This window comes from Paramisgurnus dabryanus, chromosome 22, assembly GCF_030506205.2.
Source record: "Paramisgurnus dabryanus chromosome 22, PD_genome_1.1, whole genome shotgun sequence".
Classification (NCBI taxonomy): domain Eukaryota; kingdom Metazoa; phylum Chordata; class Actinopteri; order Cypriniformes; family Cobitidae; genus Paramisgurnus; species Paramisgurnus dabryanus.
The window spans coordinates 22,841,169-22,862,519 of record NC_133358.1 but is presented as its reverse complement, the minus strand read 5'-3'; the positions used below and the strand labels follow the sequence as shown (position 1 = coordinate 22,862,519).

The 21,351-nt window shown below is 35.8% G+C and overlaps 2 protein-coding genes across 3 annotated transcripts; one reads left to right on the top strand and one right to left on the bottom strand.

Annotated features, from left to right (window-relative positions):
• Window positions 1-682: 682 nt before the first annotated feature.
• Window positions 683-7,100, bottom strand: LOC135740209 (SH2 domain-containing protein 1B). Of its 2 annotated transcripts, none has more exons than XM_065258350.1 (4): window positions 6,718-7,100; window positions 2,380-2,443; window positions 1,170-1,353; window positions 683-1,003 (listed from the first exon to the last, which is right to left on the bottom strand). In XM_065258350.1, exons 1-4 carry the CDS (start codon window positions 6,849-6,851, stop codon window positions 960-962), a joined length of 426 nt encoding a protein of 141 aa, XP_065114422.1. In that variant the 5' UTR covers window positions 6,852-7,100; the 3' UTR covers window positions 683-959. The 2 variants fall into 2 exon arrangements, with proteins under 2 accessions (XP_065114422.1, XP_065114423.1); XM_065258351.1 differs by having other exon boundaries at window positions 1,170-1,350.
• A 1,565-nt stretch (window positions 7,101-8,665) lies between these two features.
• Window positions 8,666-18,364, top strand: plcxd2 (phosphatidylinositol-specific phospholipase C, X domain containing 2). Its single transcript, XM_065258349.1, has 4 exons — window positions 8,666-8,953; window positions 11,845-12,311; window positions 14,420-14,661; window positions 17,912-18,364. Exons 1-4 carry the CDS (start codon window positions 8,854-8,856, stop codon window positions 18,063-18,065), a joined length of 963 nt encoding a protein of 320 aa, XP_065114421.1. The 5' UTR covers window positions 8,666-8,853; the 3' UTR covers window positions 18,066-18,364.
• Window positions 18,365-21,351: the final 2,987 nt, after the last annotated feature.

Below are 21,351 nucleotides of genomic sequence, written 5' to 3'. Positions count from 1 at the left end.
AGGGGAGGAGGAAATGTTAGCAATGTTAACACAACTGAAATATTTTCCTATATACCACTTACATAAGAAGTCTTATAAAAATACTAAATTGTCTTTATTAGATAGACCAGTAAGTATTTCGCTCATTCTTTCACTTTATTACTTTCATTGTTCTTTAATAATCTTAACCCCCCTCCTCCAATACAATGGTAGGGAACCATAAGTAGACGTTCCTACGTCACTTGTTATACAATATAATTTCTTTTTACAGGCTTGTTTACACACTTTATATCGTCTGAAATTGTTGTTTAAACGTGTACGTATATTTTAATGAAGAGTCACTAGTATTTAATGTACATAAATACTTAATATTTCTGTACGTTTAAACCGGTTAGAAACAGCTGATACACTGTCATCTAGTTGGCAATGTCGTCATTACCTACAGACATGTTTTAGTATTCTGCTCATGTTTACAAAGTAGTCGAAAACAATGTGATAATATAAACATGTTAGGATCAGTACCACATACCAGCTTTAACCTTAAACCTTTTGTTTTATTTTACTTGAACCATGAAAATTTTTGTTTTGTTATTTTTCCCTTTGTTTTTGTCTTATTCTGATGTTACACCTTATATTTTGGTCGTAATTTTATTATTAAATGTTCAATAAAACTTAATAAAACAATAAAAATGTAAAACTTAAATCACATTTATTTGTTTTTATTAAAAACATCAAACGAAGTCAAGACAGCACATTTATATTAAAAAAAATATTTAAAATATAAAAAAATATTTAAAAAAATATTTACAGAGAATACTTATAAACTGATTGAGACAGTGTCAATCATAACATGTAGATACAATTAATGTGGTCATTTTTACAAAATATTAAAATTTCTTCCAGGAACTTCTCAGAAAGTCTCTATCATTATTGGTTGATCCTGTTTCCCATTCAGAACAGAACATCTTCGTATATCTACATCAATTGGGAAGAACAACTACATATTCCCCAGAGCACTCCACATCTAAGAGAGAAAAGAAGTGAAACTTTTAGTTTTAGGGTCTGCATCAACCTCATGAATTAAAATCTGCGTAAGTGGCAGTTTGTTATATCTGTTTGCTGTCTAAATTATTTCATGTACTGTAATCCTGAGCAATGCTTATAATGGGATGCCTATGGTCCAAACTTACTTTCATAGTCATTATCCTCATCAGGCACAAGAGGATCTGGACATTGCACAGGTTGTTCCTGGAAGGTCTTTATTTTCAGTGAACGACGGAGGCGTGTTGCTAATCCTTGATTTTTTTGTTTATAATTATGAATAAGCTCTTTCAGTGACTTAAAAAACTTTTCTTCTGCTCCTGGAGTAGTCTGCTGAAACAAAATGTGATTTTAATGACTTAATAAAGTATTTAATTTAGTTACGAGTTACGTGCATATTTTTTGCCTTTTTTCTTCCATTATTTAGGCTCATGCTAAGTATGCCGTGCACTGGAAGTCCTCTGCCAAGTTTGACAATGTTATACAACACAAATCATACATGTTGTCCAAAGTCAAATCATTTAAGTTAGTTGACTCTATGAATGAAGTGAGTTAGTTCTACATGACGTGACAACATTTTTCTAAAATATTGCATTGTATTAACTCAAATAAGTCAACTGTACAAGAGATAAAATAAATTTTCGCCAGTGCATTAAATAGATACAAAAATTCTGACCAGGGTCTAAAATGTACCTATCACAAAAAATATATCAATGTATGTGCAGCTATTATCTGGCTGGCTTTATCTGAATGTGAGAAATATTTAAGATTTGTGTCACCACATGGAGTTTTAAAGAATACCTGCAGAATAATAAGTAACACTTTACAATACGTTTGTATTGACATACATTACTAAGTGCATAAACTAACAATGAACAATGTAGTTTTCAACATTTAATACTATTTGTTAATGTAAGTTAATGTCAATACAATTGTTCATGTTAATAGTTTCAACATTCAATTTAAAATATGTATTAGTCAAGATCAAATGAAAATGAACTAATAAATGCTCCAGAAGAATTGTTTATCGATAGTTTATTTTATGCATTAACAAATACAACCTAAGTGTTACCGAATAATTTACAAAAACATGTGGCAAATTTGCCACAAAGGCAAAAGCTTTTAAAAGACAACTTTAGTACATTGTTAGCATGTCTTTGGTTTGAATTCCTTATGAAAAGTTATAACAAGGAGGCTATCAGGCTGTTATTGTTGCTGTTTGGCTCATATCATGTGTTGCTGTACTTCTGCTTTCTACATTCATTTGACTCATGTCTAGTGTTTATTTTAGACCCTGGTTTTAAAATAAAAAGTTGAAAAGTCTGTATTGTTAGAGCAAAATGTATAGGTCTATCCCACCTGTAGAGTAAAGTATCCAGTGTGGGTTTGTAGGATCCTGTAGGTATAAACTACTTTTTGTTTGCTGTAAAAAAGCACAAAGTTTGGTGTTAGAATGACCACTACATAATCCTACAAAAAGCAATGAAAACGATTAATGAAATGTTTAAAAACGTAAAAAAAAAGTAATTATTAGCTGCATCAACCTTAATATTGCTATGTGAAACAAAATTAAGAAAGATGTCTGTCTGTATGGTGTTAAGATGTTAAACTCTGGCAACAAGTAACAGTTTAAGTGTTGTTCAAATGTGACAGAAGTGCATTAGTTTCTTTTTACAATGAGTTAAGCATCGTTCACATTAAAATTTTGAGAATGAAGATCCGGGCCGGTTCTAGGCATGGGCACACACTAAGAAAGGATGTGTTCATTTTTACACATTGTTTGTGTTATCCTATTTAACACACTTTGTGTTATTTTAACACATTATGTGTCATTTCGTGTGGATTTTGAGTTCATATAAAAAGGGACAACACAAGATGTGTTAAAGCAACACAAAGTGTGTTGTTCTAATAATAAGAGATGTGTCTAGTTAAGGACAACACATTAAATTAAATGTCTTGTTTTAACACATTCGTTTTGAGAGTACGTCTGTCTTGCCCATCCAATCAGAATTTAGTCAAAAAAATAATGTTTATAGACCCATTTACAGCCCACGTGATCAAATAGCCTGCGCGCGCAGTTTGGCAATAGAAGTGGTGTTGTTCCCCAGTGGTTCTTACATGTTAGCAACTCAGAAAGTTTATCAAAACAGCTTCCCTGCATCAAAACATCTGGTTATTGCGTTTTTGCACTTATATAATATAATAATATACATATATATGTATCTGGCCGCTTTATATTTGGCCATCTGCTAACATCTTCTATCCACTCCACTATAGTACACGGATGTGGTAGCCGTGTTGAAAAAGTTGATAAAGTTAACTTTATAACTGCTGATTCTTGCCGTACTTCCGTTGCCAATATGCCACGTCATCATTGTGTACAAAGAGTAAAAGGGTCTATTTTACTACAATCTATACATTGGTTAAAAGCAACCTGAGGTGGGCTGTTTTTTAATGGCTCTGGTTTGAGGCACAGCCCTTTAGTTACAGAGATGCGTCAACTCTGTTCACTACAATCGAACAGTTTTTTACAGTAATGGTGGATCATGAGGCCTCTCAAGGAAGTTACTGTCAGCTCCATAGAGAAAAAGACTGAATGTGATGAACTTAATGAAAGTTAAGACCCAAGACATTTAAAAAATAAGACTGTATATTAGTAATACATGTGAATGAAATCACTTTGTGCATCAATGCATTTGTAGTGGGTTATTTATGATTAAATTAATACATTTAGGGGCTGTTAACAGGTCAGGCTACAAACAGGCATAAGATATATACACAGGACACAGTCAATTGTACATTGTATAACCATGCAAAAACATTATAAGCTACATACTACACAGTGTGATACACTTTAAAGCTTTAAAGTTGTTGCAGGTGGCGTTAAACATGTTAACAAGGCAATTACCAACAGCTGACCACACTAATCTTCCCATATTAGTGCATTTTATTTGTCAAAAAACATTGTTGATAGAACTACATAAATACACATATTAGTTAGATATATAAAAATTTTATCAATGCATTTCCTAACTATTAATTAAGATTAAGATTAAAATCACAGCTCTTTGCCTCTAACTCAATAGTCCATTTCACACACAGGCTACAGTCTTTACTGGTAATTTACTGGTAAACTGCAGTTAACAGTTTCTGGTAAATCAGTGCTGTCAATTTACCAGTAAGAGAGATTGTAAGATTACCAGTAATTTACTGATAAGCACTATGTGTTAACAAAAATTATAGATTAACAGCAATCATAACATTTTGATACAGTTGACGCACTTCTGCGTTTACCGGTATTATGATACTGATGTGTGAATGACGTCTAACTTATAAAAAGACAGAACATCACTGTCTGTTTGAACAAATTTATTTCAGCTAATGTATTTTAATGGCTCACTATGAGTGTCGATGACAGCGATGCAGCGTTGAACATTACAACTAATCTCAGCTGTGCCTGTTGAGGGGATGAATGTAATGGCCAATCAAGATTTTATCATAAACAACAGCAGATGCACAACAGAGATTCATTGTACTGTGAAGTTACACTTATCAGCAGTAGTGTATCAAACTATATATATAGCTGCCCACCCATGATATCTGCCAGCCCAACCCAAGAACCAGCCCTTGTGAAGATGACAAAGATAACATTGCAAGGCTTTTTATATCTTTGACAGACTCTTTCCTAATAAAGTGACCACAAAGTTTTTAGTGATCTCTGCAATGCAACATCAAATGTTAAATAATCACACTGTAAAAAATACTTTGCTGCCTTAAAAATTTTTGTTGAATCAACTTGGATTTACAAGTAATTTCAACTTACTATTATTTATCTTGACTAGAGATGAGTTGTTATAACTACAGGTGAGTTGTTATAACTTATAAATTTAAGTTGACTTTTCTCACTTTTTTTTAAGTTGACTTTTCTAATTTCTGTTGACATTACTTGTAAATCTTGAGTTGATATAACAAAGAATTTTAAGGCAGCAAAGTTTTTTTTACAGTGCATCCTTATTGTTTGTTTATAAATGTTGGTGTTCTTTGCCAAATTATGAACACTGTAAAAAAGATTTGTTGGTTCAACTTAAAATTTTAAGGCAACCAGGTAACGTTTTTAAGTTAATTTAACTTAAAAATATTTGTTGGTAACTATTTTTACGAAGCTTTTTTACATCAACTAATAGTTAAATGCACTCAAAATTTTAAGGCAACCAAATAACTTTTTTAAGTTGAACCAACAAATCTTTTTACAGTGTTACTATAGTGCACATTCTGTACATTATAATATATTTGCAAATGTTATATGCCACTGCATGTGCAGCACATTTGTTTAAATGTATACTCCACACATTTTTGCACACCATACAAATTTAAACACACCACACTATCTGAACTTGTTAGAAGCGTCCTGCATGCTTCGGGCCTTTGCTAAACAAATGGAAGTTATGGTAGTGAAACATAACTATAGCTGCTCTAAGCAAAACAGTGAACCTACTTCTGTATTTATAGTTGGAACTTGACATTGTGGTATTTTATGTGGGGTTTTTTGCAATGTATATTGCAATATGAGAGAAATATACCAAGAGCTGACTTGAAATTAACTTCTGCCTTTCATTTCTTGTATGAAACTCGATTATTGTTTATAGTAACACAATGTCTTTCGTGACGTGAAAATGTTATTTTCTCTGCAGTTTAAAACCATTCTCGTATAGCGAAACGTATCGGTGATGATGTCGGTGCTGAAACTATGACCGCCCTGAACTGAATACAATTTTTCACTATACCAGCTATTGTAATAAATTTGTTAAATCAAAGAACACTCAAACAAATATATACAAACATATTAAAAGAACACACTAGAATATATTACAGGCTCTGGTAAGGTTTATACATGGTTGCATACAATAGATGGACAGACAGAGAGAGAGAGAGAGAGAGAGAGAGAAAAAAAACTTTCCTTCAGCAACACAAAATAGCTACAGCACTAATTATGTTATAAATAGTTATACCAAGGTTAAGCCGCCAGCTTTAGTAGCTTCTGTAAGCGCTGACTGTGATGTCAGTGAATGAAACAGAGTTTATTTTAACCTCCTAAGACATGAGCTTTGGTTTGGCTTGCATTTTAGATTTCGTCTACTTATTTAGGATTAGGAAGAACCAACTAAAATTTTTTTTAACATGAAGCAGTGTTATTGTCCACGTTTGTGTACAACAGGTTCCAGTTACACAGAATTAAGTATTATGATGCAAACAACAAAAAATGTGATGTCCACGTGTGTGGACAAACCAGATCTAAGGAGGTTTATCAAAATGTATATTCAATATTTTCAATATTGTTTTGTGTCAGATAATCATCTTGAGTGATAGGAAATGGAAAATACACACTTTGCGATAACATGCCCTTATGAAAACTAACCATGCTTTAACCTATGGTAACCATAGCTTTTTTATTTGTAGTTAACACACATTTACCATGGTCTTACTATAGTAATATATGTTATATGTACTATAGTTATATATGTAGTAGCCATGATATTTGCTGTTAAGCTTTTTTTAAAAAAACATGTTGCACCCAACATATGCGTTTAATAGATTAAAATGTTAAATACGTTTATTTAAATATATCCTTATCCATAAAACTTTATTGACTCAACCTTTAGTGAGCTACTGAAAGGATTAGAAAAAATATATACTCACTACACACATAGACAGAGAGCACCCTGGATGGTCTCACTGTCACGGATGAGGTATGTTCCATCCTTGCCTTTCTTTGCCATTAACTCCTCGCATCTCTGTTTGGTTATGGGACCATGATACGCTGGATGGTCCATGTTTCACATCGCACGACTGAGGAGCGTGTTACACAAATTCACCGCTGTCTCTGAACAGATCTTTAAAAAAACTATTTTGCAAGTCCACTTGTTTTATTTAACGCGTCTGTGGCTCAGACTGGTGGGAATCTTCCTAAATGCCCACGGGCAGAAATAATGAGACACCGCCAAACAATTTTAACAAATTTTCCATTGCAGAGCAAGTGCGCGAGACGCATGCGGACGCGTGCATACCATCTTCACACAGGAAGTCCGTTTGCGTGTGCGCGCGCTGGTAAAATATTTAAATACATATATTTATCTTTGAAAAAAAACGTCTAATGCTTTTTTTAAATATGGACTTCCTTTTTGTTGTTTATTGCATACACAACTTGTTACACCGTGTATTTTCATATGCAAATGATTATTGACGTGTTTATGATGTGACTAAAATTCCTAATGGATGCACATAATGCGCAGCTGTTTCCTTAACCTTTTATCATAGTTATTTATACTTAAGAACTTCCGCAGTTGGATTGGAAATGTGCTTGATATAGGCTTGTATTGAATCAACTGTAAAAGAGTTGCTTATATTTATTGCTGTATTGTTTCATTCATTTCGCCCAAATAAATAATAAATGCATGATGGACCTTTTTAAACCAATGTTATTCACATTCTCATCATCTCTCTCATCAAGTCACGTGAACAGTCCAGGGGCCATTTTACAGAATAGAATATAGAATAGAATAGAATAGAATAGAATAGAATAGAATAGAATAGAATAGAATAGAATAGAATAGAATAGAAGCAAAATACATAATGTGGGTCAAAGGATGACACAGAAAAAAAAACTACATACCACACCCTCCCTAAAAAGGCAGAAAATTCAACATTTCCTGCTGCATTTATTAAGATCATTTATTGTATTGCATAATTTGCATTTATTGAAACGTTATTAGGTAGGCTATGCAATAAAAAAATCATGAGCTGTATTTTTGTCGTACTGCCGTCATCTTTTCTATGAATTAGTCAAAACTTGAAAACTTTGTTTCGTTGAATTCTAAGTGACACGTTTGCTCATGGCTAACACGGTGGGTAACTTATCAAGTTTTTAATAAACATAGGCCTAGGTGCATTGCAAAAAGTTTCATTCTTACTGCCTCACACTGAAATATGCATATAATAAACATAATGCTAAACCTAAACACTATTAGGATATTTTTCAGAATACCATGCTTAGAATGACGTTAAAGGTTAAAGATACTAAGTCAAATTAGGCTTTTTTCACAGAAAGGGCTTAAATGCATGTTTGTGCTACCTTAATTTAAAAGCACCTTGTACTTACATATCTTCATATATCAGTGCCATTGCTTTGTCTCAAGATGCACACCAGTATTGGTTTTGTAAGGTGTGTTGGTAAAAACTATTTAAATGTCCTGATTTAATCTAGATTAATCTAAACCCTGCCCCTAGCATTGGGGGTTAGTCCAAATAGTCTTTGAGATAAATGAAAAAAGCAGAATTTGGGGTGAAGTGTCCCATCTGTTACCTAATGGAGAGGGTGAGGATAATTGCTCTTGCCAAGACATCCGGCGTGTTCGACTTCATGTGGGCCTGTAACATTATGTATCGCGAGATCGATTCGAAAGCTGTTCTTTCCAATCGCTCTCGCGGTACTTCGATGTCATACGATGTGCGATCTGCGCAGCACCGCATGAAGTCAAACACCTATGTAAAACTCCAGCAGGGAAGCAGGCTTGAGGATAAAGGACTTTAATTGGGGATTAAGCAGATTAACTTTGTAAAAGACTTCGCTCTCCGTCCGCCCCACACATTGAGTGATGCTAGTCGCTGTAGTAATGATTAAATCAACTTTATCTTGGATTTAAATAGCTAGCTAATGACCCGAGTGACTGTTATGATTTCGAGAACAGCAACAAGCATCGCTGGATTGGCTTGGCCTGGGTCGGTGTTGAATTGGCATCGTGCATTTTAACTCTTGAATTATTATTATATCGCGACATGAAGACGCGACCTGCTGGGAACACCTCTAACGCGGATTGGATGGGTTCGTTGTGTGCTGCGCTCACTTCAATGCCTTTGAAGCACCTGGCAGTTCCTGGTGAGTGTTAAAACTTTCTGAATTAGTTTTGTAGTATTTTTTAGAAACATTACTTGGGTTCTCCAAGCCTTGAGTGCTGCAACTTTATTTGCTTATATTTACCCTCTAAAAGTGACCCGTTTAAAGCCGCATATCAATATGTTACCCTTAAATACGTTTATACACAAATGTGCTTCAAAACTTCAGCTTCTCATCAGATTCCAGGCTGTGAGGTAAACTAAACGCAATTGGCTATTTTTTAAAAAGAGGAGGAGCCGAGACACTCAATAGAGGGTATGCACGTGACGTCACGCATAGGGCGAAAGCGACTGCGGTTACGCCCACTGAGTGGCAAAAAGTCTGAGTGTAAGCATTACCATAGCGTGAAAATGGGAAAAGTAGTTGTGTGGTCGATTGTGCAAACAGATTCAAAAAAATATTGGAGCGGTCTTTTTCCAGACTGCAGAAAACACTCAAAGGAGAAGTACATCAGTAGCAGTAGCCGTCAGGTATATACATTTTTGGGATAAAAAAAATCCTAAAAAAAGCGGAAAATCGTGTCCATGAACACGAATAAATTAATCAAACATTTTGTATAACATGACTTGCCGTGAGAGTGGTTTGCGCCATTTGTTTCAATAAAAAAAGAAAAACTGAAGCAGCATGTGACGAGCAGGGCGGGCGAGAGCCATGGGAGCGGCGCAAGACCGGTGATGCGATTATTAAAGGAACGCACCCATATTTTGGGAATTTAGCTTATTCACAGTATCCCCCAAAGTTAGATAAGTCCATACATACCTTTCTCATCTCCGTGTGTGCTGTAACTCTGTCTGACGCAGCCCCCGCTAGTTTAGCTTAGCACAAAGACTGGAAGTGAATGGCTCCAGCTAGCATACTGCTCCCAATAAGTGACAAAATAACACAAACATTTTCCGCCCAAGTAGCAGTGCTTCGCCTTCTGAGAATATAGTTCCCAGTATGTATACTGTTAAAAGATGGCTGTGTCTCATATGACCTTGTTATTTGTACAAGGTGTGACTTATCTAACTCTGGGGGATACGGTGAATAAGCTAAATTCCCAAAAGGTGGGCGTGTTCCCCTTAATGAGCATGACCGGTCTCGCACTGCTCCCACGGCTCTCGCCCACCCTGTTCGTCACATGCTGCTTCAGTTTTTTTTTTTTATTGAAACAAATTATTCAGATCATACAACAGTCATATAACAAGAATGCTTCAAGGAGACATATCTCACAGATCTTTGGACAGAATAACAAATCATAGAAAAAGAAATTAAGTGCACTTCTAAATATTTCTTCCATTTTCCTATAGACATAGACAAGTTAATTATACATAATGGGGACATTACACTATAAAGAATTTCTCCATAAAAGTTCACAAAATGTTAATGTTTTAATGACTTTTTTAGTGATTCCATCTCGATTAAGAATAAATTACATTTAGGTATTCATTTTGCAAATTTCTGTTTATTGATATAGTATTTACCATGCAAGATGTAGAAGTTCACCACATATTCAAACATTTTGCTTCTGTGTGTGAAAGAACATATAACATCTTTATTTCTAAATATAACATATTTATCGTTATTCAGTTTTTATAATATTTGACATTGAATTAAGGCTATGACGTCACTCAGCCCTGCATGCTTCAAGTTCACCCAAACTATTCTTCTTTGGTTGTGGTTCGTCTGTGCTGTAAAAATGTTCATTTGTGCAGCTTTGGTTTTTAAGATATTAAAATAATATTTGTTGGTCGTTCTGAGGACGCCCAGCCCCCCAAATGCTCCGAATTTACCCAAAATAGTCTCATTTGAAATGTTTGGAAATGTCAAGTTCAGTGATATTTTTAGGCCTATATTCTTAGTTTTAAAATACATTTGAGTGGAATGAGCATATGACAATAAAAACATGGTGAATGTAGTATGTCCACTAATTAACATATAAATCAGTAACTATATCTGGAAAATTGGCATGCATACTGCACCTTCACATACTATACTTGATAAAGTGGTTAGATCCAGTCCTTGATTCTGATTGGTCAATAGCTGTGTCTATGACCGCTGCAGCCAACAATTGTGTATCACTGCAGCACCCTTAGCAACCACCCGTAGCAACATAAACATATGTTAAACTTTCTGTGTCGATCAGGGACTATTTTTTAGCGTAGGAAAGGCTTTAAGTTAGCCTAGAAATCTAGACGCACCCTAGCGGCCGCAAAATATATTTGCTGCCAGGGTTTAGTCTAGGCACTCACAATACACTTAACCGGTCCAAAAACCAAAATTTGGTCAGGCCAATCACATCGTGTGTAGCGTCTGTGGGGCGGGCTTAACATGATGACGACAGAGCTGCAACGGTTCCTACTTGAAAACAGAGAATGGCTGCTGCTGCTGGCGAACAGCTATCTTTTGAAGCGGCTTTGGCCGCGACTCTGGAGGACTTAGACTTATGTTTTTCTTTGAGAGAAGAGCAAATAAACCCTACTGAAGTCCTTTTTAAGCAAGAAAGATGTGTTTGGAGTTTTGCCGACTGGTTACGGTAACTACGTCACCTTCTTCGTTGCTCTGATCCGTCATAGCGCTATCCTATTGCGTGCAGAGGCATTTTGAGGGACAACCTTATATCCCGCCCCTTGCATTGAGCCGTTTGTGTGAAGAGTTGCCAGACCTTACATCTTGATGTAGGTCTGGCTAACCAGGCTAGCTTTAAGTGATATTATATCATAAAGTCAACAGTGCCTTATGATTCAGAAGTAACTATCGGCCAAAAGTTATACAACAATTTGTTGTAATTGCAACTTTGTTACTTTATGTTATCAGAAACTTTAACTGTTGTTTAATACATTTTTACTTAAAAACCAACTACGTAACCAACATAATGCTGTTTCTGTGTTAAGGGTCTCATGATTCCTTCAGCTTCTGGGTTGATGAGCAAGCTCCAGTCGGTCCAGACCAAAAGGCGTATGTGAAACACCTGGCTGCAGTATTTCGCTTTCTGGCCAAGAAGGTGATGAAGAAGTGGTCCATGACCCAGAACCTGTCTTTTAGGGAACAGCTGGAAGGGGGGATTCGATATTTTGACCTCCGCGTATCTTCCAAACCGGGAGAACCAGGCCTTGAGATATACTTCATCCATGGGCTGTTTGGACACAAAGTACGTGATGGCCTTAACGACATTAACACTTTTCTAAATACACACAGGAAAGAGGTTGTATTTCTGGACTTTAATCACTATTATGCGATGAGCGAGGAGCATCATCGCTACTTAATCAGCATGCTGAAGGAGGTGTTTGGCCACAAGCTCTGCAAGATTGATGCGGTGGAGGACATCACTCTGAATTACCTTTGGGAGAACGGGTTCCAGGTGAGCTCAGCATGTACAGATCTGAAAACACTGTTAAGAAATGTAATTTTGACGATGGTGGTTAATATGAAAGTCCTACTGTATGTTTTGGCAAGTAGGAGGTGGCAAAAAATGGCAGATGTTGGGGGAGTTGTAGCCGAAAGGCCTTTGCACGGATCATACAGTGGGCATGACACAAATTTTGTCATTAGAATAATACGTGCGTACTGTTCGCTGACCCTCACGTATGCGTAAAAATTGAATTGAATACAACCAACAATCCAGTACAGGGCTCAAGACTAACTTTTTTCACGAGGAGCACAGTGGCCCCCAACTGAAAATTTTAGGGGCGCAACCAGAAAATTTAGGGGCACATACCGTAAATCAACATACTTACCAAATATTCACATTTCTACTAAGTAATACACTGTATTACTAATATATACTTCGATGATAGATGCAGAAAGTGCAATGTGCTGTTTTAAATTCAGTGTCACATCACAAAAAAAGGTCAAATTTACTGGTCGCACATGTGCGACTGGATGTAAAATTCAGTGGCACACTCTCAAATTTTGGTGGCAAAATGCCACCATTTGGTGGCAGTCTGGAGCCTTAATGTTAACAGGTACACACTCTTAGAAATGATGTGTTAATTTTTGCACATCTCTTTGTGTTAAGCTTTTAATACATTACGTGTGATTTTAACCCATTATGTGTCATTTTGTGGTGATTTTGTGGTTAAATAAAACACATGATGTGTTAAAAGTAACACAAAATGTGTTGTTTCAATAATAATAACAGAGATGTGTGGATTCTGGGACGACACATTTAGTGTGTGTCCCAGAATCAACACTAATGTGTTGTTTTTAACACATCCGTTCTACAAACACACACAAATATATGTAAGATGTAGAGATAATTACATTTATTTGTGAGAAGATAGTGCCATTTAGATGAAAGAAATTGTGACGTTAATGTAAAATGGTTTGACACTGTTGGACAATGTATTTAGGATCTGATTGCAGCTAATAGTCAAACTGAAACTGGCCCATAATGACTTTATGGAAAAACAATCTGTCAAAAATGGAACGTTCTTTTCCTGTTATTAATACACAACACTTTTTATTTAGAGCATCTAACACAGACTATTTCTTGACGCAGTTATAATAATTTCCAGCTTTAAAAAAATAAAATAACTTTTAAAGACATTTAGGGGGGTGCTGAAAATCAGATAGAAGTCAGGAAACACATCTGAATGAGTTTAACAATACAAACATTCTGTTAATGTTGCATAAATGTGTGTGTGTTTATGTATAAAGCATATACTGTATGTTTATGTATTTTATTCTAATACTTATTATTCTAAAAGTTTATGATATCTTGTGAATGTCAAACTGTCCTTGTATTAAGGCTAGCGACTTCTTTGTGTGCCCATGGTGTGCCGGGCCACAGGTCAGGTATTTCTGCCATGTGCTGACCCTAATCACAATAGGATTAATGTTTTACTGATGGAGGCAGACGTGTACAATTAATAAGAACTGATTAAGGTGACACAGAAATGTACATTATGCTCTTTGGTGACAGAAAAGACGCTGTTTCTTGTATATTTCGACATTTTTTCTTCTGCTGTGAAAATGCAATGGGTGTTCATCTGTGTGAACGTTTTAAACAACATTTTTTTTTAGATTATATCTGTTAAAACCATATTTCCTGTTTCTGTGACTAAGTGGGTAGTACAGCATTAGCACTGCAAAGGTTAGTGGGTTCAATCCCTGGTAATATGCAAACCGATTAAAAAAACAGATGTAAATGCACAGGTTACTTGATAAAGTATCTGCCAAATGCATAAATGTACATTTTTGTCTCATTTTCATTTAAAACCACGTTTAACATTAGCATGTGGTTGCTGAGGTGTTCTTTTTCTGTGATGCTATGCTGTTACGGGCATGTGGTTGGTACAACTTGCTGGCTGGTGGTTTCAAAATGGTTTTCTTTCAAAAGTGTTAACCCTCAATGGCAGTCACTTAGAGTAAATAACAAAGGAAGTAGCTCAAATGTTATGTTTGGTTTGAGACAAATCCTCATTCAGTATCATGTGTGTGTGTGTGTGTGTGTTTTATAATTCACAGGTTCTAGTATTCTATCACCATCCATCTGCTGAGGGATGTCCTCTGATGTGGCCTGGTAGTAAAATTCCTGCTCCCTGGGCCAATACCACAGACACCAACAAGCTCATCCAGTTTCTGGAGACAACTCTGGATGAAAGAGACAAATATGGAAGTTTTCATGTTTCTCAGGCCATTCTGACCCCACGTGTCAAGACCATAGCCAGAGGCCTGGTGCTGGGGCTACGAAACTACCTCGTGGAGAAGTAAGTATTAGATTAGATCTTTTTTTTATACTTTCCTATATATATATATTAGTGTGGTGTGATATATATATATATATATATATATATATATATATATATATATATATATATATATATACGGGCTGTGAAAAGATAAAAGTTTGTGTTTGCATAATATATTTGTGTGTGTATATTTTGCCGGGTTAGTTGTTACACGGACTGTTTACATTTATTGTTGCACAAGATTGAGCATTTTGTGTTTCTGGTGTTTTTTTTTACACTGCCAAAAGACGATCTCCCGCAAATTATTGGAAATGTATAATGTTTTTCCAGAGAGTTTTTGATGAACGAGTATTTTGGTGGCATGTAAGTAATTTTTTCATCATATGTTTTTTCCGGTTTCTAAATTGGGTGCGTAAGATACCAAATCCAATGCTATGTCATATTAATCAGTGTCTTGTTGACTAAAACATAGCATCGTTTTAAAATATGCAACTTTTTTGGTGGGCTTGAAAATATTTTAACGTTAAAATATTTTAACGCTGTTTCAACTAACCCCTCAGCAGTTACGATATGAAAACCGTTAATGTTAGTGGATTACTGTCTATTATAGACAGATATATAAACAATATCCATTTCAAGTATATATACAAAATAGTATTGAAATATTTGCCTGCAAACTACATTTTTAGCAAGTGTTACAACTAACCCCCTGCCTGTTACAATTAACCCCACCTATGGGGTAAGTTGTAACGTTTTCATTTCTGTCACGTTTGGTGTAATTGTCCAAGAATGATAAGTACTAGAAACAAACATCAAATGTTAATTCGTCAAGTCAAAGTCAAAATGTATTTATATAGCACCATTTATACAGGCAAGCTGACCAATGTGCTTATTATACAATAAAATATCACACAGTGTTTTCAGACATGATTTAAAAACTGACAAGGTAGATGCAGAACGTACATGGTTAGGCAGACTTTTCCATAATTTCGGGCCCGCAATGGCAAAGACACGGTGACCTCTATGTTTTATTCTGTACCGTGGTAGTTAAACGTTTCTGTGTACCTGACCTAAGATCTCTGGGAGGATTGCACTGCTCTAAAAGCTCAGATAGATAAAGGGGAGCTAAATTATTTAGAAACTCGTAAACAAATAAAAGAACTTTAAAATCAACTCTAAATTGGACAGGCATCCAGTGAAAGGATGCTAAAATCTGAATTATATGTTCACGTTTGCGAGTGCCTGTTAAAAGTCTCGCTGCTGCATTTTGGCCTATTTGAAGGCATGTAAGAGTTGTTGAGTTTATTCCATAATATAAAGAATTGCAATAGTCCAGTGTAGATGATAAGATTGCGTGTATCACCCATTCAAAAGCTCGGGGGCATACAAAAGGCTTCGCTTTAGTCAGCATCCGTAAGTGAATAAAGCAGACATTTGCAGACATTTTTTGAATATGGATCCCAATTTGTAGCAAAGATGTGTGTGTTGCTTGTGTAAAAATAAAATTAATCAAACTCAAATATTTTTTGAATGATTGAGCGAAAACCAAAAAGCATTAGGTTGTGCCCCACTCTCCCCTAATTATTATGTATATATCAATACACACATACATGTATACAGTAGATAAATATATATTTATGTATATTTTTTAAATAATATTAAATATGTCTAAATCTAATATATCTAAATATTAAATATATATATATATATATATATATATATATATATATATATATATATATATATATATATATATATATATATATATATATATATATATATATATATATATATATATATATATATATATATATATATATATATATATACTCTACCAAGTACCATATATATACTTGGTAGAGCATTGCAATAACAACGCATTTGTCATGTTCATACCGGTTCATACTTACAAAATGTATACCTTGAATGCACTTTTGGTTGCTTTGGATAAAAGCATCTCTTCCAAATGCTAAATGTTCTGTAGCTAGAGGATTGAGTCAAGCTAAAAATAATTTTTTTTTAAAATAAACCACTAGGTGGCAGTATGATACGACTATGACAGAGGTTCTCAATCTGTGGAAGGGAACACTTTAGGACACAAATGAACTACAACAGTGGTACCTCACAAAACCCATCAGACTAACAAATAGTGTAGCAACTAGAGATGACTTAAAGCTGTATTCAACAGCTCAGTTGAGCATTGTGTTAGCAGCGCGGGTTCCATCCCAGAGAACACACACACATACATGAAATGTATACCTTATAATGCACTGAAATTTTGCATTGGATAAAGGCATCTGCCTAAGGCATTATGTAAATGTAAAGCTTGCTTTAGGTGAGAAACAGCGATAAGCTCCTTATTCACACCTTACATCACCCTGGTAAACTGTGCATACAGAAAATTTGCATAGTATTGTACACTACAGAATTTGTTACAGTGCGCTACAGTATAGCATCTGACCGTGCCTCTAAAAACCCAGCAAAAGTATTTTTTATTTACTTTATTAAAGCCTTATAGCGTAGCTGGTTCACTGAATGCCATACAACTCATTACAACCACCAAAAGTTTGCAGTGTTTATTAAAATGAGTCTTTGGTATTTAAATTACTAAGTTATAAATTAAATTTTTGAGTTAGATAAGTTCTTGACTCGTTTTATTTTAGTTTGTGGAACGCAGTAAAAATCCTTGAACACACATTTACATTGAAGTAAATTTACACATAAAACTTTTAAGTTGAATAAACTGAAAACTTGTAGGAGTTTACAGTGTATTTATATTAGATTTCTCTACATTGATGGAGAAAATAGTGGTGCATTATGCGTGCTGTACATATCTGACCAACACAAAAGTAGGGAACTGGTGCTGTCTAAGCGGACATCCTACTGAGTAGGAAGCCATGCAAATCCGTTTGTGTGGAACTGGGATTGTTTATTATTTCAGGGCAAACACGGTCTGAACGTCTCATTTCCTGGTTTTGTCCGGGTTGCTTTTATGGATGACTCTGGTGGTTATTTCTAGTCGCAAGTGATTTAGCTGACATGAAATAGGCGGCTACTGCAGACGTGTGAAGTGTTACTTTTGTCACTCTTGACGGACGTAAAAATCTGCATATGAGCACATTTTTGCTTTTGGCAGATTCATATGTGCATTAGTGTGAACATCACAGATCCAAACCTTCATCGTTCACATGAGCAATGTTAAGTTGTTATTTTCTAACCACATAGGATGTTGTTTCTGTTTATGATTAATGTTCTGCTTCTGTCACAGGAACCTTCCAACCATAATGACATGGGTGGAGGCGCAGAAACCAGGCGTGAATGGAGTCAATATCATCACTTCAGATTTTGTAGAGCTTGTGGATTTTGCCAACACTGTCATTAGACTGAATAACCTCCTCCTTCAGGACCGAAAAGGCACGTGACCTCCAAGAACAAAGACTAAAGGTGTGAGGTCACAGCATAATGGAATATATGGGATGATAGAAACCTTTGGACGTGTTTTCTTTATATTTTATGTTTTAATCTGCAGATCCTTTAGTGCCATCTCATTCCCATGAGCTACTAATATCACTGGAAATCTAAATAGAATTTTTTTGTTCTCAAAAACAAAACTACGTCACTATAGTCTGTGTAATTATTTAATTATTTATTATATATTTTTTAAGTGTTTTCATAAACATCAAAGGTTTATTCTGTCATATAGAATATGTTGTATGGTTATCACCACAAAAGCATGTTATCTTCAGGTTTCCACGGTCATCAGACACATGGTAATATCCGGGATTTTAAGTGTTTATATGGCCTGAAGATGGTTATTTTCAATAAATGGTACAATAAATCCTCAGCAGTCCCATGCAACTGGAAAGGTCACGGAGTTTATTTGGTTTTAAAAGTGTGAAAATCCTATTATGTCACGTTTGAAAAAGATATTCGCCTGCATTATGTGTAATCTCTGCACTTTAAGTGGTTTAACAATGGGTCTTGTTGCCTACCTCATGCGACCCCAGAGTTTCTGGTCTTTCTTTATGTTTTCCTCGGTGAAAGATATGGACCACAGTGACGACAGGAACCTTTTTTGACAGCTGCTGTAGTACAATAAACAGTTCCAAACTTTGTGTTATCGCTTGTCTGAACTTTGTTTTTTAAATAAAATCACCATAAGGTAATTCAATACATACGACCATGTATGTACACTCACCTAAAGGATTATTAGGAACACCTGTTCAATTTCTCAATAATGCAATTATCTAATCAACCAATCACATGGCAGTTGCTTCAATGCATTTAGGGGTGTGGTCCTGGTCAAGACAATCTCCTGAACTCCAAACTAAATGTCAGAATGGGAAAGAAAGGTGATTTAAGCAATTTTGAGTATGGCGTGGTTGTTGGTGCCAGACCGGCCGGTCTGATCACCTCAGTTACTGGGATTTTCACGCACAACCATTTCTATGGTTTACAAAGAATGGTGTGAAAAGGGAAAAATATCCATTATGCGGCACTCTTGTGGGCGAAAATGCCTTGTTGATGCTAGAGGTCAGAGGAGAATGGGCCGACTGATTCAAGCTGATAGAAGAGCAACTTTTACTGAAATTACCACTCATTACGACCGAGGTATGCAGCAAAGCATTTGTAAAGCCACAACACGCACAACCTTGAGGCGGATGGGCTACAACAGCAGAAGACCCCACCGGGTACCACTCATCTCCACTACAAATATGAAAAAGAGGCTACAATTTGCACAAGCTCACTAAAATTGGACAGTTGAAGACTGGAAAAATGTTGCCTGGTCTGATGAGTCACAATTTCTGTTGAGACATTCAGATGGTAGAATCAGAATTTGGTGTATAACAGAATGAAACATGGATCCATCATGCCTTGTTACCACTGTGCAGGTTGTTGTTGGTGGGGATGTTTTCTTGGCACACTTTAGGCCCCTTAGTGCCAATTGGGCATCGTTTAAATGCCACAGCCTACCTGAGCATTGTGTCTGACCATGTCCATCCCTTTATGACCACCATGTACCCATCATCTGATGGCTACTTCCAGCAGGATAATGCACACAAATGTCACAAAGCTCGAATCATTTCAAATTGGTTTCTTGAACATGACAATGAGTTAAATGAGTAAAATGGCCCCCACAGTCACCAGATCTCAACCCATTAAAGCATCTTTGGGATGTGGTGGAACGGGAACTTCGTGCCCTGGATGTGCATCCCACAAATCTCCATCACCTGCAAGATGCTATCCTATCAATATGGGCCAACATTTCTAAAGAATGCTTTGAGCACCTTGTTGAATCAATGCCACGTAGAATTAAGGCAGTTCTGAAGGTGAAAGGGGGTCAAACACAGTTGGTGTGTATGGTGTTCCTGATAATACTTTATGTGAGTGTATATTTAAAATTGTATTCAGTTCAAAGACCGTTGGATGTCACTGTAAATCAGATAAATATTATATGCATTAAATTGTACAGCTCTAATGAAAAAAATCTGCCAAAATGTTAAGAAAGCCCAAGTCATGGGAACTGTCAGCTACAATTTTAATTTATGATGTACTTGGTTCTTTCCATTAAATGTGCACCATTGTTTTTTAAAGACCTCAATAACAAAATTCTTCTCTTCGTGCTTTCTTTCACACCCCGAGCTCTCCCATTCTGCACGCCCACTCTTTTTGTCATTGTTTTTGCAGCCAACAGGATCAAGATCACAAAAGAATGTTGGAGGTTGTTTGTTCATGTCGCAAGAAATGCAGCACTTACCGTATATAAAGGGACACTAGATGCACTGTAATTACACACCATTGTGGCTTTGTGGTGAATACAAGTGGACATCCAGAGTGTTTTCTCAATCTTGCTTGATGCTTATAGTTTATGTCTTTGTTTGAGGGTCCTACTGGGTTCTCCTGGTCTCCAAGGAGAGCACAGTATGCACATACGGCACGGCCAGCTCCAAGGGCGCTGGGTATGTGTAAGCTGGCCAAAAGTCATACTGCTCTATTCTTTCTGTTTGTCCAGCTCATTTGGGGCTCAGTAGAGGGTAATGATGCATTTCTGATGGAGATTTTAGACAAACAAATACGCACGCAAGATACAAGTGATTCAATCCACCATGCTAAATACAGTAAGTGTGTCTGACACACACGTTCTGCTGCCGACCCCCAAAAAACTGGTGTGGCATTAATTCTAGTTCCTCTTTCAATATGATGACAGTGGGTTTTTTTTTATTGTGGATTTCTGAGATAAAGTAAATTGTGTTGATAAGCGTGTGCTGCAGCATCCTGTTTACCATAGGAATTCAACCACACCTCTAGCTAATCAAAAACTGGATGCAGGGCCATGGTGGTGAGTGAAAGTGAATGAAAGATCTGAAACTGAATAAAGATTCATGGTGAATGCATGCTGATAAAACAGTGGATATTTATAAGATGACAATTTCATCTAACTTGTAAAATAAAAATGTATCTGGCTTAGAAGGAATAAAATATGTTTGCAGAATTTTTCCTGAAAGAAAACAATTCCGTTAAAAAAGTGGTGTTTACAAATATAATTAATTACAAATTTGCTTTATGTAGTGTATTTTGGGTATTATTCCAGTAGGATTTAATAGTGTTTCAATCGACCAGATAACATCCCACAAAGTTATGGAACCCAACAATTAGCTACATGTAGAGACCCACAGAAACCATTAAGCTATAGTTTATATTAAATAC